Consider the following 17,941-nt stretch of genomic DNA (forward strand, 5'->3'; position numbering starts at 1 on the left):
TGATGATGATGATGATGATGATAAGGATACACTGAATATACATTTTCTTTCTTAACACACTAGCTCGGAATGCTGAGCCAAATGAAGATAAAGATGTGTTGATAAAGATGCACCTTGAACGGTGCACAGTTTATTAAGCAACCGTGCTTTATTTATTTATTTATTAACATGTATGTGTGCATTAAAAGTACAATTTCGGCAGTGAGAACAATTCTTAGCCAAATGAAGATTAAGATGTGTTCTGGCGTCTGGGGTCTTTATTGAACCAATCAGATAAGGATAAATCCAGAGTCAGCGAGCAGCTCATTTGATTGGCTACAGAAGAAGGTGGACCCGCCTTCCTCCTCGAGCTCGCAAAAAAAAATGGAAGTCAGAAGAATACAGATTATGTTTATTTTGCGTTAACATGAAGCTGCAGTTTCACAATACATGAATTACACTTACGAATAACAGTAAAATGCTGCACATATTTTTTTCTTACACTTGAAAGGCAATTTACACCTTTACAAAACTATATTGCGCATACAAATTTAATTTACGCTTGCAATCTTATGTACACTTTCACAAATCTTACCCTGCACTTGCGATTCTTTAAGGCATCAGTTTACCTTCCATTTCGCATCGACAGGTGTGGATTAACCTGTACAGGGTCAGACGCCATACCGTCACGCGACAAACGCCGCGAGCGGCTTAAAGGACAAAAACCTTCACTAGATTATAATCAGTTACCAAAAAGGGGGAAAAAAGAAAAGAAACCTGAATAAAGAACAGTTTTTTGCGCTCACTCAAACCAAACACGCTCCACTCTGCCTACCACACTCGCACATGAGCAGAGAAAGAGAGAGAGAAAGAGAGAGAGAGAGAGAGAGAGAGAGAGAGAGAGAGAGAGAGAGAGAGAGAGAGAGAGAGAGAGAGAGAGAGAGAGAGAGAGAGAGAGAGAGAGAGAGAGAGAGAGAGAGAGAGAGAGAGAGAAAGCATTGCTAGATAAGGAGTACAATTGTTGTTGCAACAGTAAGAATCATAGTTATGGTGGTCACAATCATTTAGAGACTGTTTGTATCTGCCTTCCTAAAGTCCAGATGATCTTCAGCAAATGCCGTCTCCAGCACCAGCAGCAGAGACTGTTTAAGCTTCTTCTTATATTCATCACACATGAACACATAGAGAATGGGGTTCAGACAGTTGTTTAGATAAAGCAGATATAAACTGAATAGTATTGCTTTCCAAAATACTTCTGTATCACTGGCACTCAAGTTAACCATTTTTACTGCACAAAACAAGCAAACATGATATGGAAAACAACATATGAAAAAAGCCAGGACAACAGCGATAATGACCCGGTACGACCTGAGCTGCTTCCCCATGTTGAGGCGTTTGATTCGTACTCCAACAGCAATGTATGAAGATGCAATGATCAGGAAGGGGATGAGACAGCCCACTAAAAATGTATATGTGACCAGAAACGTAGAAATAAATGAATGTACAAAGATAAAAGGGATGCAGCAGCTGACGGATAAAACCCACACGATCATGCAGATGATCCTGGCTCTAAATACAGTTCGGTTATTTTGAGCCCAAACAACCATCCATGTGCACAGGCATCGGTCCAGACTGATAACTACCAGGAAAAAAATGCTAGCAAACCGATTTACTGTTATCACAATGGAGAGAACCTTTATTAAGGAACTGTCCGAAGAAAAGTAGATTAAAGAAAATGTCATGATAAAGGTAAATATTAAGATGAAGTCTGCAATCGCCAAGTTGAGAAACCAAATAGAGTTGACTGTCGTCTTCATCCTGCAGCCAGTCAGAAATATGACAAGCCCATTTCCAATGAAACCAACTATAAAGGTGACAATGAGAATGCACATTAAAGTGATCTCAAAGCCTAAACTCTCAGACTGAGAAGTGGTATCGTTTGTTGTTCCTCTGGTCAGGTTTTCAGGTTCAAAACTTGTGGCTTCTACACAACAACAAAAAGAAAGAGAGAAAACGCATGTGAGGGCTTCTTTTGAGTCTGTTTCTGATCTAAACATTGTGGTGTTTCATGTGCAACAGAATTTTTCCATGCAGTTCCACACACCAAAATGCCATTTTATTGAGATTTCAGATAAAAACATCAATATATATATATATTTTTTCCTCAAATTTTGATCAATTGGCACCAAAAATTGATTTAATACCATCCTAATCTGTATTCTAACTTTTGTATATATTTATATATTTAATTTATTTTAGTCCAGTTTTATGCATTTGAAGATAACTTACCAATTTAGGTCAACCAATTACCAAGTAATGCTTAATTTGGTTGCATTAGCAATTAAAGAAAAAACACTTAAGCAAAACATGGTCAGGTCAAAGTGTCTGAATAATTTTGGTCAAAAATGACATACATTTTACTGGTAGTCCACTGTATGAAGACATTTTTGGGTATAATATGTCACAGTTTACTTTATTTTGCTTTATAAATACAGTACATACAGTGAGGAAAATAAGTATTTGAACACTTTGCTATTTTGCAAGTTCTCCCACTTAGAAATCATGGAGGGGTCTGAAATGATCATCGTAGGTGCATGTCCACTGTGAGAGACATAATCTAAAAAAAAAAATCCAGAAATCACAATGTATGATTTTTTAACTATTTATTTGTATGATACAGCTGCAAATAAGTATTTGAACACCTGTCTATCAGCTAGAATTCTGACCCTCAAAGACCTGTTAGTCTGCCTTTAAAATGTCCACCTCCACTCCATTTATTATCCTAAATTAGATGCACCTGTTTGAGGTCGTTAGCTGCATTAAGACACCTGTCCACCCCATACAATCAGTAAGAATCCAACTACTGGCCAATTGTACACCTCCACAAGGCTGGAAAGTAGTGATGGTGGGCAGACCGAGGCTTCGTGAAGCACTGGAACAGTTGAAGCAAATGTGCCATATTGTTTCAAAGCTTCGAATCAATCCGACACCCGTCTCTACGGCGACATCTAGTGGTCACTTGTAGGCTATGTATTGATCTGAAATACCTTGACAATGATCCATGTAAAAAAAAAAAAAACGTTTTTAACATGTCTTGTGGTCGTGAAAAATGAACATTAATAAAATAAATAAAGCCAGAATGTGTCACATTTGTTGCATACAATTTTTATTCAAAAATATGATTTGCTCTGCTGTTGAAGGAGTTAGCTGACTTCTTTTTTTACATAATTTCTCCAGCCTTTGAAAAATCCTCTCACATGGGACACTTGTTGTCCTCTGCACCCTCCAAAATGCCAGGATGAGTGCTCCTCAAATGGTGCATGAAGGCTGGCTGCCTATCACAATACACACATCTCACTTTATTTGGTGTTTCCAAATGGAAATGAACCCACACCACAGATGTACGGCATCTCTTGTAATGGACAATAACAAAGATAACTTCCTGATTAACAACATCCTCATGCTGGGAAAATTGTATATAGCCTACACAAATGCAAGTTCTTAAAGGTGAAACCAAGATTAATTTATTACAGTTTTTCTCAGTCGCTTTGGTACATTTCTCAGATCAGAATTGAAATTCTCAAAACTACCTGTTCAATTCTCACATCATTGTGTCACTTGTGCACATCAAAAAAGCAGTTTCTCATTTCTTTGAACAAGTTGCAAATGCTTGTGTACATCCATGCAAATGATTATGTACAATTCTCTGCTGTTTCCTACATTATCAGTTGCTTATGTCATGTTGATCAAAATGTATTATAATGGGTCTCTGTTGAATAGTCTTACCCCCCACAACATTTAGGCATTAGTTCATAGCATAAGTCTTTACATGCAAAATGGTTGAACAAGTTATCATATGTCAAGCATATTTCTATACATTTCCGTTAGACGTTCATATTTCTACTTTTGTTTTTCAGTTTTCTTTTCTTTGTGCTATGCAGTGCTGTCTTTTTCTCTCTGTATCGCAATGACATGGTCTGTCAACAAATTACAGTACAAGCAGTAAAAGCGTAAATGTTAATCTTGTCCAGTCTTTTACAATCAAACTCCCACATACACTAAGGTGTAACCAACAATTTACAATAATTGTCATCAAAACTTTAGACATAGTTTACATCAGAACAGAGCCGGCCCTAGACCTTTGGGGGCTTAAGCAAAATTTGGTTGGAGGCCCCTTTGACCGTTTTAAGTAAGGCCTAAAGAAAAGCAATGACTACCTTATAACTATACTGTACATATTATATCTACTATGTTTTTATTTTATTTTTTATTCTATTAAATTATGTTTTAATTATTCTATGTATACTGTATGCTAATTTTCTTTTTTACGCTGCTGGTCCTGAGTACGTATTTCGTTCTTATGTGGCAACATGTACAGAATGACAATAAAAGACCTTGAGTTCTTGAGTTGAGTTCCATGTTTGATGTCTAACAGTAAAATTATGATACCACTGAGCTGAATGGCAGTGCAGTGCAATGAACACACTGCTGAACTTGCTGAATAAAAAGACTGATAAAGTGATTTTCACTGACAATCAAAGAAACATTTTTAATTGACACAAGAGTTTAAGAGGCACAAACAACAGCCTATATATAATTGAAATGAAATAGAGCAAATAGAGTAATATTTAATACATTTAAATAAACTATTATATAAAATAATAAATAGAACATTTAAATGTTTTAACTTTTCAAATAAACAAAATTAACAATATCTAAAACACCACAAGATTAAAAGTAACAATAATAAGAATTAGGTAACATTTCAATAGAACTATTAAATCCAAACTTGTGTATTTGTGTCTTCTTGGGTGACATGACTGTGTTGTGAACCAGGAAAAGAAGTGGTTGATGGAGCTGCAATAAAGAAAATAATTATACATAAAGTTAGACTTAATTTTTTTAAATGCAGAAGGTTATCATTTTACAGTACCTTTATACTCACCAACAGCTGGAGCTTTGCTTACTGGCAGCATATACTTTAATAGTGCCCCTGGAAAGGGGACATAAGGAGTAAATTAATTTTAGCCCTTTAGTGAAGAAGCCAAACTGGGGTTGTATTGTTCTGTTAAATGCTTTAACATCACAACAAATGGTATAATACTAAACAAATTTTTTGCAGCATGTTATTAGCATTTATTACATGGCTTGGTTGAATTATGTTACGTCTTCATAACAGCCCGCTGTGAAGTAGGCTATAAGTTGAGCAGAGCGTTGCTATGGACGCGGAACGGACTATTTTCTTTAGCGGAAGCAACAATCGTTTTTAAATCAATAAACTCCTTTTTCAATCAATATTTTGTGTCAAATTATTTATTTATTTGGTAGATATCCATGTAATAAGAGGGATAATCTATAGCGAGCTGCGAGGCGGTTTTTATTCGCTATAACAACCGCCTCGCTATACTGCGAGCGAGAGAGACTAACTTATATTTAGACTGCAGATTATCCATACATACATAGGTATCGGAAAATTAAGCCTACAGGTTTACGTACCTTTATCTTCTTGCTTCTTTTCTTCTTCCAGCCTCTTCTTTTGTCGTTTTTCATGGCCAGAAAGATATTTTCGTTTCTTGTTGTCAGACATCGTCGACGTCGGAGTCACTGACTGAAGAGTGACATGATGTGACTGACATCACAGGGTCAGTCAGGGGTCAAGATTAGCGGGGAACTCGCCATAATAAAGAACTAAATAAATAACAACTGTGCTTATCATGATGCCTGATAAAGAGCACTGTAGGCCCATTTCTTTCTTTCTTTTTATTTATTTATTTTATGTTACTTTTGATGTATGATTTTTTTTCAGCAATGACTCTAGGGGGCCCTCTGCTGGCCACGGGGCCCTTTGCAATTGCAAGGTTCGCTTAGTGGCTGGGCCGGCTCTGCATCAGAACATCCCTCCAGAGTACAGTTTTATTGACAAAATATAACTAAGCAATTTGACCGTCTTATTCATACACAATGACACAAGGACTTGTCATTCTGATGGCACTGACATGTTCATTGACACAGATATTTACTTTTGAGAGATGAACTAAGGATTTTGAGCAAGAGACTGGCTTTTGCAGGTAATCCATGGTGTTTTGCTATTTGTACGAATTGTTTTGAGAAATGCACTTACTGTTTTGCAAATGTCGAGGATGACTCGAGAAATGTACCAAAGTGACTGAGAAAAACTGTAATTTCAAAGAGTTTAACTCTTATACAAAAGCCCTCAAAGTTATGAAAATGCAATCAGTCTTTTTTCCATTATAGAAGAATATGATCTTCAAACAAAACCCTAGCGCCTTTAATGTTTTTTGTTTATTTTATTATGATTTGCCTGATATATTTTTCTACTGTACTTTCAAGCACCTGATCTGTATTTTGTAATACAAAAATGTTCTGTTATTGCCATGTTGTTTGTAAATGATTATTTGTTCAGCAATAAAAAAAATGTACGTCATCTCTTATGTGGAGCCTCCATTTTTATCTATTCTATTAATATATCTATCTATATATCACCTATGAATTTATATAATTCTATATCTCTCACTTATGCTGTGCTATCTGTCACTATCTAACAAATGAATGTGTCACTATATCTATCCTATCTGTCACTGTCTATACCTGTTGTGAATTCTTTAATTATATGGCTTTCAATATTATGTATCCCGCTGTATTTTATATGTAAGCAGGGTGTATTATGCAAAATACTTAATCCATATGGAAAGAACGTACTACGCAATTTATAGTGGATACGGTTTTGGCGTAAGTGATGCGTTCTCTGTTACGTTTACGGAGCTGTCAGAATATGACGCAGTTTTTCACCCGTGCAGCATCTCTGAGTGCAAGACAAAGTTATTGATGCAGTAAGTTTATCTATGACTTTATGGTTGTAATACTGGATGTTTATACTGCTGAGACTGTCTCTGGCATTAAGCCTGTTAGTCGCGGGTGTTTCGCGATCTTTATGATGATTAGTTCGCCACGGGAAACCCACGTGAAACGCACGTGAAAGTGCCGCTAGCATCGCGGCTTATCTTACTAATAGTGGCTACCTCGTTTAGTTATGTTTATGATTCTCATATATTCTATATTTGTTATACTTTAATACCAAAATGAGGATGGTGTAATGTACCTGAAGTGGTTATATGCTCTTTTTATATTCAGTTTATTTCCTTGTTCTTATACTGCTAAAGAGACTGAGCGAGCTGGTAATATTGTTTGATTTGTAATCTGCTGTTTTATCACAACAGTATGTGGACATTTAAGTTTGGCATTTAGTTATTTACTTCTGTTTAATTTGTTTATTACAGAAACTACCTACAGTTGTATACTGCCATGTGTACAAGGTTGAAACTTGCCCTATTAAAAGGTGGAAACGAAATCTGATGACTCCTCCTCTCTGATCAGAGTGCTGAAGTGGTTAACACCATTAAAGAACTGGCATTCAGTGGGGCGATCCCCAACAATACCTATCAGTCAATATATCTAATTTAAATCTAGCCTAAATATAGCCTATCTAACCAAAGCGCACTATAAATCTCACTTATATCACAAAATCACTGCTATCACAAAATCTCTCTCCTCTCACAAAAACCCACGAGGTGAAGATGGATTTACTTCACTTTTAAACTTTGTGGGGAATTAGGTTTATACAGATGTGTGACTGTGTGGTTTGTTCCCGCCCCCTTTAATCAACGCAGTTTCGGGAGGCGCCACCTGATGAAACACTTTGAAGCTTCATTTAGCCATAGTCACGTGACATGGGTGTTTCGAATCACAGTTCGGAGCAGTGTTTCGAAACATCTGCGCTTCGGGATCTCGGCAAAGCGCCGAAACGTCAGTTTCGCGTCAGCCATCCCTACTGGAAAGGGCTACGGGGAAATTGCCAAGCAGCTTGGTGAAAAAAGGTCCACTGTTGGAGCAATCATTAGAAAATGGAAGAAGCTAAACATGACTGTTAATCTCCCTCGGACTGGGGCTCCATGCAAGATCTCTCGTGGGGTCTCAATGATCCTAAGAAAGGTGATAAATCAGCCCAGAACTACACGTGAGGAGCTGGTCAATGACCTGAAAAGAGCTGGGACCACCGTTTCCAAGGTTACTGTTGGTAATACACTAAGACGTCATGGTTTGAAATCATGCATGGCACGAAAGGTTCCCCTGCTTAAACCAGCACATGTCCAGGCCCGTCTTAAGTTTGCCAATGACCATTTGGATGATCCAGAGGAGTCATGGGAGAAAGTCATGTGGTCAGATGAGACCAAAATAGAACTTTTTGGTTATAATTCCACTAAATGTGTTTGGAGGAAGAAGAATGATGAGTACCATCCCAAGAACACCATCCCTACTGTGAAGCATGGGGGTGGTAGCATCATGCTTTGGGGGTGTTTTTCTGCACATGGGACAGGGCGACTGCACTGTATTAAGGAGAGGATGACCGGGGCCATGTATTGCGAGATTTTGGGGAACAACCTCCTTCCCTCAGTTGGAGCATTGAAGATGGGTCGAGGCTGGGTCTTCCAACATGACAATGACCCGAAGCACACAGCCAGAATAACCAAGAAGTGGCTCTGTAAGAAGCATATCAAGGTTCTGGCGTGGCCTAACCAGTCTCTAGACCTGAACCCAATAGAGAATCTTTGGAGGGAGCTCAAACTCCGTGTTTTTCAGCGACAGGCCAGAAACCGGACTGATCTAGAGAAGATCTGTGTGGAGGAGTGGGCCAAAATCCCTCCTGCAGTGCAAACCTGGTGAAAAACTACAGGAAACGTTTGACCTCTGTAATTGCAAACAAAGGCTACTGTACCAAATATTAACATTGAATTTCTCAGGTGTTCAAATACTTATTTGCAGCTGTATCATACAAATAAATAGTTAAAAAATCATACATTGTGATTTCTGGATTTTTTGCTTTTGATTATGTCTCTCACAGTGGACATGCACCTACGATGACAATTTCAGACCACTCCATGATTTCTAAGTGGGAGAACTTGCAAAATAGCAGGGTGTTCAAATACTTATTTTCCTCACTGTATTATATATTTGTATATATTCAACAACAGTGCATTTTTCAACTGTAATGCAAAGATATTCATGAGATACATTTCTATTCAGACTAAAGAATAGGCTAATATGATAATATTATATTTTATGATATATTAATTATATGATATATTATATTATGGATGATCTAATTGGTTTTAGCAGATACTGTTTCTTTGTGTACATACTGTATATTAAACAGTTTTGCATTTACTACGTTATGACTTTAAAAAAAAAAAGATTACGGCCCGGAAAGTACTGCGTAAGTAAAGAGAATTTACAGCATAACTTTAGGTAATTATAGTGTAACTATAAAGTAAGTACGAGTAGGTATAAGGGAACAATATGTTATATTGGGGGAATAAAGGGGTAACTATCAGGAACATTAACACATTATTTATACTTTAAGTATTTTTTAATTAAGGGGTAATTATCAGAGTAGTTACAGGGTAAGTATGAATCTGCGGGCTGAAAATTAAAGTGGTGCTTACCCTCTTATTTATGTAGTTACAGGGTAAGTACAATAAAAACACACAATCTGATATCACTCGTAAATATTTATTTAAAAAAACTAGTTTTTTAAAACAGATTTACAACATTTATTCGTTTCTCTTGCTTGGCTTTATCCTCGTCTTGTTCCTCTACTTTTTCGTCCTTGCCACAGATTAATCTTAAGAAGGAATCCTATGTCTCTAGCTATTCTGTATTATGTAGCTACACTGAAAATACAGTGCACGCAGAAATGTCCTCACCGTTTACTCGTCTTTCACCCTCATGCCATCCGAGATGTACATACGACTTTATTTCTTCATATGAACACAGAAAAATAAATAATCTCTGCTAATGAAAACTCATTTGGGTTCCTAAAAGTTCAAGCAATAACTACAGTAATCCATACGACCCCAATGGATGAATCAATGTCTTCTGAAGTGAATCGATAAGTGTTTGTAAGAAAAACAACAATATTTTAAATTTTTTAAACTGTAGACTATCTCTTCTGACCAGCGTGTGCAAGCGAGGGTTGAGTTCACGCTTGACGGAACTTGAAGCGTGACGGATATGCTGTCGGTTTTGAATGATCACAACAGTATACAAACAATAACATAATATATGATAATAGCAATGAGAAACGAACAATACTAGAAGACAGAGACGCCAGTTATTGCGTGTGTTTCAGATGAAACTTGCGCAAGAACGTCATGAAAGCTCTTCTTTACACATGCACGCGCTGGTAACAGCTGATCGGAGGCAAAAAGATTAGTAAATTAAGAGAGCATTTCTTGGTGTACTTTTTAATTTAATAAATAATAATAAAAAATATCAAAAGATCGGGACTACTTTAATTTAAAGCCTCTAGATTCATACTTACCCTGTAACTACTCTGATAATTACCCCTTAATTAAAAAATACTTACAGTATAAATAATGTGTTAATTTTTCTGATAGTTGCCCCTTTATTCCCCCAATATTACATATTGTTCCCTTATACCTACACGTAGGCCTACTTACTTTATAGTAACACTTTAATTACCGAAAATTATGCTGTAAATTCTCTTTACTTACACAGTACTTTCCAGGCCATAATCTAAAGCGTTACCAAAAAAAACATGAATATTACACATATTCAGTTCTTACCCATTTTTGAGCTGTTAATGCACTGGGACAAGCCGAGTCTTGATCTTGATATATCTTCTTAGTCTTGCTGACAGATTGTTGGATTTATACCAGACAGCAACCCCGGTAGTATACAACCTGATTTGCTGTTGCTGATAGTGGTCATCAGAGTTGATTAAATGATTACAGCGGTATTTGTCATCACAGTGGGAAGTGGACATGTACCACAGAACCTTTCCTGCCACAGAATGTTCCTGTAGCTCAAACACAGAGCATGGTGCTATATTACATTTGAATACATGAACTGATAAAAATGTATATACCATTGAATTGAATTACAGTGCCAAAATTAAACGAATCATACAATTATGTTTCAGTGATTAATCTGAAAGTCACAAAAATAGTATGTTTGGCCTGAAGTAAAAAGGTAATATTACAGTAAAATAGCTTAAACTATATGGCTCCATTCGCTGATACCTACTTTTTACCTGTGTTGGATTGTGCCAGTGCCTTATCTAGGATTTAGGATTGTATATCTTCATTATACAACTCTCTGCAACACTCAGATAAAAGACTTGCATTGCAGAGTGTATATCCTTTTCCCTCTACGGCATTTTTAATTGTTTGGTACACCTTCTATATATTTTTTTGCTGTTTTTTGTTTATTTGTGTATCAATTTAGTATTTTGGGTTTGAGTTTGATTTACTGCTTATTTGTTTACTTTCAGTGTTGAGCTTTGATATTCATAATGCTGTCTTGGAATTTGTCCATAGGGTTGCCAACCGTTCTGTATAATACCAACCCATTCTCACTCCCAAGGCGTCAAAATCCGAAGCATGGTCAAGTGCCTTCCGCGTCACAACGAAGACGCTAAAGGCACCCCTAGGCGTCACTATATCGACGCGCTGAGTGCTCCATTGATTTCAGTTGTTTACCCAATGCATCAGATCAAGACGCATTTTATTCTTTTCATTTGTAAAAGCATACATGATTTTATTCATTTTATTCATATTTAAAGGTTACTTTTATATTTTGGAGCAGCTAACCCAACTCCTACCCTAAACCTACCCACTTTTAAACAATATAAAACACATAACAGGCGAATACAAGTACAGTCACGTCTAATTATTGCAAAAACTGACCAAAAACAGTATAACAGTACTATCTCATGTTGCATTCCAAGTCTTCTGAAGTCACACAATGTCTTTATGTAAAGAACAGAGTTGATCTTAATGTTTTAATCGTTGAGATGATGATCCCGCCGCTCCGTTAACGCACTCATTCATATCTCATTCTCATATCTCAGCACGAAGCAATCGGTCACGAGACATACGAGAGCCAATGCAATTTCTCTATGAAAACTGACGTAACGGGCGGCAATATTTGAAATTGAATGTGTTGTTATGTTCTGTTCATGATCTTCGGCGTCCTCCCTACGGGTAGGCATCTTGGCGCATTTTTCACCTGGAATATGCTTCCCAGTGTACCTTGGTATTCCTGAGTTAAGTGGGAGTCTTGCAATAAAGCAAGATCGATTTTATAGTGTTTCTATTTTGATTCAGTGATCAGATTTCAATGATAATTTGATTAATGCATTAACATTGATTCAATGTTGATTCAGTGTTAAAGGAACTGTATGTAGGATTGTGGCCAAAACTGGTACTGCAATCACTTTCAAATTACTGTAGAGTGGTGTATCCCATCTCTCTCCCACTTGACTCGAGGTTGCCAGAAAGGCTGCAGCAGAGCCGTTGAAAATTATTATATGGCTATAATATAATTATATTATATTATTATATGGCTCTGGGCTGCAGGATCCTGCAGGAACGTAGGCTGCTACAAGGAGCTTCCAATGGCAAGTGACGAGTCCTACACAGCAAGTTTTTTTTTTTCTTCTGTTAATTATGTTTATGCTTCATGAGAGATATTTTGTGAAGTAATTATGTATCGCAAAAATGTACTAATGGCGATTATCCAAATATAATCGTAAATATGAACGCTTGTATGTGACAGTACATTGTTAGAACAGTAAGTTAGCTGTTAGTCTAACTTGTAACGGTATCTGTCATTAACGTAAGTAAGCTACAAGCCCAAGCCTAAGTCACTATGTGTCATACAGGTCAACTTGCAGCATGTGTTGTCCACTATATATGCGAAGAACGAATAAGGAATCATTTTTACAGAGGTAACGTTAGGCTACTGTCTCATGTACGTTTTCACATTGCCATAATGGGCGTGCTAATGTTGTTTTCCTCAGCGTCTCAGCATAATGACAAGTCAATGACCCACCTCCTCCATATGCGCTAACCTAACGTTATACTTTGCACAAACATGCATAACTTACTGTCATGAATATTTTAAATGTCCATTTCAAAAACATTGTTAGCCAGATGAACCTTACCTGTCCTGGAGGAAATTAGCAACGTTGGCGTCTGTCTTCAAATACTTCTCCGTTTTCAGCCATCTCCATCTTCCAAAGGCATCTCCTATACAAATCCTTGTTTTATTTCGGACATTGTCACAAGGTTTTTCTGATTCATAATGAGGTCTTTTAGGTTTCGTAAAGTTAAAAAAATTTTATCCAATAAGTTTTTAGCTGCAGCTGTGGTAACTAGAGCTGGCAACCCCGATGCAGAAACACTACTGACTTCATGATTGGTAGATAGGTGGAGGGTGGCGCTTCAGGCCAAAACACAACATGTCAACATCAACATCAGAGGGCTCATTAATAATTCAAACAAGATGCACATATGTTTAGCCAATTTCACATGCAGGAAACCAAATTCACGTGCACAAAAAACAATTCACGTGCGCAAAATAAAATGATACATTCATAGAATACATTTCACAAATGCAAAACACAATTCGTAGATTTACAGAGTTCATCCTGTAATGTGAATGTGCAAATCGTCATTCACGTGTGAATTGCCTTGGATTTGTGTAAGTGTGTGTTTTTGAGACTTTCCTGGTAGCAATCTCCTCCCACCCTGATCAGTAGTACGCTTTAGCCAATCAAATGTAGTCTCATCATCGGCTAATCATAACCGCGTGAGGGCGGGCCCACCTGGGTGTAACGTCATCAGCGCTGACCACAGTTAGTGATCATGGCTAAGATCATGGCTAAGCAGCAGAGCTATGTGCAGGTTGATCGGTTCATTTCTGTGTTTACTTAAACTAAGATATTAGAGATCAGTTGAAGTGATAGTTTATTAACCGCTGTGTGAAAATAAACATTTATTTTAAAGAGCACCTATCATGGAATTTTGAAATGTACCTTTCATGTAGTGTGTAACATAGATCTAAGTGAACAAAAACATCCTGTATAGTTTGAAATATGACAGTGCACCGTATATATAGTTATTTTCTTTCAAAAGTAAGAGTCGACTCTGAGTCATTTTTAAGAATCGTTAGAAGACCGAAGCTTTTTCTCTGACTAGATGACGTCAACTTGTCAAGTTATTTGAATACGATACGCCCACTTAGTGCGCTCCAAGACACCAGTGAAAACTAGAAAACATCATGGCCACGAGACGCTGTGTTCTGAAGTGCCACTCAAAAGCAAACTTTTTTCATCTGCCCAAGGATGAGCATTTGAAGACTAAGTGGCTTGAAGACAAACCATACATCGTCGCGATTGAGTGTTTATTAGTCGTCAAATGTATGTTTCGCGATCTCAGGAAGCTTTTATTATGGACTTCTATTATGGCACATGGTTCTTCTTCGTCTGTCTGTACATAGACTACATGTGCACAGAGCGCCCTCCGGCTGCCAGTATGAATTGAAAACAACACATAAGAGACTCAATCGCTCATGATTAGGCTATATCTGCGCATTTTGAGGAAGTATTGAATAAAAAATACTCCTCTGTTTAGAAATTTGACACAGACATATGAGAATCTATCAATATATCTCCTCATCTGCACATTTTTGAACTAAAAGCCCTGAGGGATGTTGATTTGTCGCGAGTCTTCGTGAGGAGAATAGAGGAGTTTTTTTTATGAATGAGATCAGCTGAGGCTCATATTACAATCAAACGTACAGACGCGGTTTTCATATTCATAACTCCTGACACATATTAACAAATTACTGTCACTATAAGACTTTGATGGGCGTTCCGTTTCGAAAATATCTGCACAGACTATACCAATCACAACTGACTGGGTCATCGGACCAATCACCGCAGATTAGCGTCACGTAAAGGCGGGGTTTTGAAAAGTGAATCACTAAAGGAATCATTTGAGAATCGCTGTCAAAACAGGTAAAAATAAATGCATATTATAAGAAAACTAAAGTCTTTTTTGTCATTGCATGCATGCAAAACTGTTGTTGGGGACTTCTAAAACAATATTTGGAAAATTTTAAATGCCATGATAGGTGCTCTTTAAGTATTGATGGATTCTTATGTTTACTTCATAAATAATTATGCATATGCATACCATACACATGTAGGATTTTAGATTCATAAGTTGATGTATACGTTTTATTAATTTGAAAGTTTATTAATCCTTTGGGAATAAAAACTATATGAAATGACTCGGCCATGATTAAAGAGATAGTTCACCCAAAAATGAAAATACTCACCCTCAAGTTGTTCCAAACCTGTATGAATTTCTTTGTTCTGCTGAACACAAAGGAAGATATTTGGAAGAATGTTTGTAATCAAGCAGATCTCGGTCCCTGTTGACTAACATAGTAGAGAGAAAAATAGTATCGTAGTCAATGGCTGCCGAGATCTGCTTTGTTACACACATTCTTCCAAATATCTTCCTTTGTGTTCAGCAGAACAAATAAATTCATACAGGTTTGGAACAACTTGAGGGTGAGTAAATGATGAACTGACAATTTCAAGTATGAAGAAGCACAACATGTAGTACAGAGAAATATATACATCTTCTATAGTTGTGACATTGGCTGACTAACAGTTTGAAGCTGGGTTACAAGTTCTTCAGTCACAGGGCACTGGAAGCACAATGTCATTGCATGGCTGGTTAGGGATGTTGATAGTGTTCCAGTCAGTGTTTTATTTTCTTCTAAAGTAGATAGATGTTTATGGTCAAATGATACATTTAAGTGCAATACATCAGGTGAAAGTTAACAAATGAAATGTGTTCAATCTAGAAATCACAAGACCTTTCTCTGTCAGAACACATCAGATTTTGGTTTGATATTTAAAGCAGTCAGCAGTACGAAGTACAAGAGGTGCAGACAGAGGAAGAGCAGGAAGCAGGAGATTAAGTGATGGTAAAATAATTGAATATAGTTTACTGAGTAATCTTAGTTGCATGATGTTTATTGCATCTCTATGATCAGTATGTCTTTGTCTGAACAGCATAAAAAACACTTTTTTTGCCAGGCGAAGTAAAATTAATGCTTCACAACATTGTCCCAATATACATCTAATATACATATATAACATACATATAATATACATCAACTCATGAATCTAAAAGCCTACATGTGTATGGTATGCATATGCATAATTATTTATGAAGTAAACATAAGAATCCATCAATACTTAAAATAAATGTTTATTTTCACACAGCAGTTAATAAGCTATCACTTCAACTGATCTCTAACATCTTAGTTTCAGTAAACACAGAAATGAACCGATCAACCTGCACATAGCTCTGCTGCTTAGCCATGATCTTAGCCATGATCACTAACTGTGGTCAGCGCTGATGACGTTACCCTCACGCGGTTATGATTAGCCGATTGATAAGATTAAATCTGGTTGGGTAAAGAGTACGACTGATCTAGGTGGGAGGAGAGCGCTGCCAGGAAAGTCTCAAAAACACACACACACAAATCCAAAGCAATTCACATGTGAATGACGATTTGCACATTCACATTACAGGATGAACTCTGTAAATCTATGAATTGTGTTTTCCATTTGTGAAATGTATTTTATGAATGTATAATTTTATTTTGCGCACGTGAATTGTTTTTTGTGCACGTGAATTTGGTTTCATGCATGTGAAATTGGCTACACATCTTGTTTTTTGCGTGAATTATTAATGAGTCTAATCTATCTCCATAGTAACACACTGCTGTTGCTAACCTAAAACACTTTTAGCAAGTTTAATTCTCAGTGATTAGAGTACTGTAAATGAAGTACACAGAGAAAGTGTAACTATACAATAGTTCACCAAACACTACACAAGACCAATGCTGCATATTGGTGAAAATATTTATTTCTCTCCACATTGTAAAATCATTCGATTCATTCATGCATTTTTAAAAGTTTTTTTTTTTTTATATCGGTTGGGCTGAAGTCTCTGTCCAGCCTCTCTCATTGTCATCCCATGGGTACCAAGGTTGCCCGAATCGCATCTGATAAATTTGGTCCCCGTCTTCTTTGGCCACATCCTACTCCAGGTATACCTCTTCCTACCCTCTCTTCCCCTCTCATCCCCCCTTCCCCTCTCTTCCCCTCTCTTCCCCACCCTGTGAATTGAGGGTGAATTGTGAATTGTCTACTTTAATAAAATTACCCCATCTTTGTACTTCCATACCTATGTCTCTCTACTCACCCACATACTGGTAACTGTGTCCACTGTGTAGGGCTAATTTTCCCAGTGTATTCCGGGTGGCATAGTCGAGTGTTTAATATAATTTTTGGTGCTTTTCTATCATTCCATCCATTACTTGACTGTCTTGCTACATATATACGGTGTATTTGTGCAGATGCATGTACATGTGAGTGACATGGCAGACTCCTGTGTGCTCCTCTGTACTGAACAAACAAAAGACACAATATAGTAGTGTTTTACATTTTACACATCCGTGTGTAGTCTGGCGTGTATGTGGCTAATCATTTGATAGTTTGTGTAGTTACTATGTAAAACACAATTTTTAGAAGTGTTAAAATAGTTTTGAATTAAGTGTTTGCTTTTGCAAAAGATGTGTGACGTTTTGCATCTTGTGTGTTTTGTGGTTGTGTGTAGAGTTTCGAGAAATGGAGCCATAGTTTCAGAAATTGTGCAAGCAATTTTAGAAAAACTGTAATGTGTTTATTTATAATTTATTTATTTCAAATGATTCATAATTCTTTCAGTCATTAATTGTTTTTCTCAGTTCATGCATTTGAATTGAATGTAGCACCATGCTCTGTGTTTGAGCTACAGGAACATTCTGTGACAGGAAAGGTTCTGCTGTACATGTCCACTTCCCACTGTGATGCCATATACCGCTGTAATCATTTCACCAAGTCTGATGGCCACTGTCAGTAACAGCAGATCAGTCTGTAGGGCTGTACCAGGGTTTGCTGTCTGGTATAAAACCAACAATCTATCAGCAAGACTAAGAAGATAAACAAAGA

The 17,941-nt window shown here is 37.0% G+C and overlaps 1 protein-coding gene across 1 annotated transcript; it reads right to left on the reverse strand.

Annotated features, from left to right (window-relative positions):
- Positions 1 to 1,043: 1,043 nt before the first annotated feature.
- Positions 1,044 to 17,806, reverse strand: LOC307130320 (C3a anaphylatoxin chemotactic receptor-like; the record flags this gene model as incomplete). The annotated part of the gene is made up of 2 exons (XM_079823287.1): positions 1,044 to 1,963; positions 17,725 to 17,806. 2 exons carry the CDS (start codon positions 17,804 to 17,806, stop codon positions 1,044 to 1,046), a joined length of 1,002 nt encoding a protein of 333 aa, XP_079679413.1.
- Between the last annotated feature and the right edge of the window lie 135 nt (positions 17,807 to 17,941).

The sequence above is a fragment of the Gobio gobio genome (genome assembly GCF_949357685.1).
Source record: "Gobio gobio genome assembly, chromosome: 8".
Taxonomy (NCBI): Eukaryota; Metazoa; Chordata; class Actinopteri; order Cypriniformes; family Gobionidae; genus Gobio; species Gobio gobio.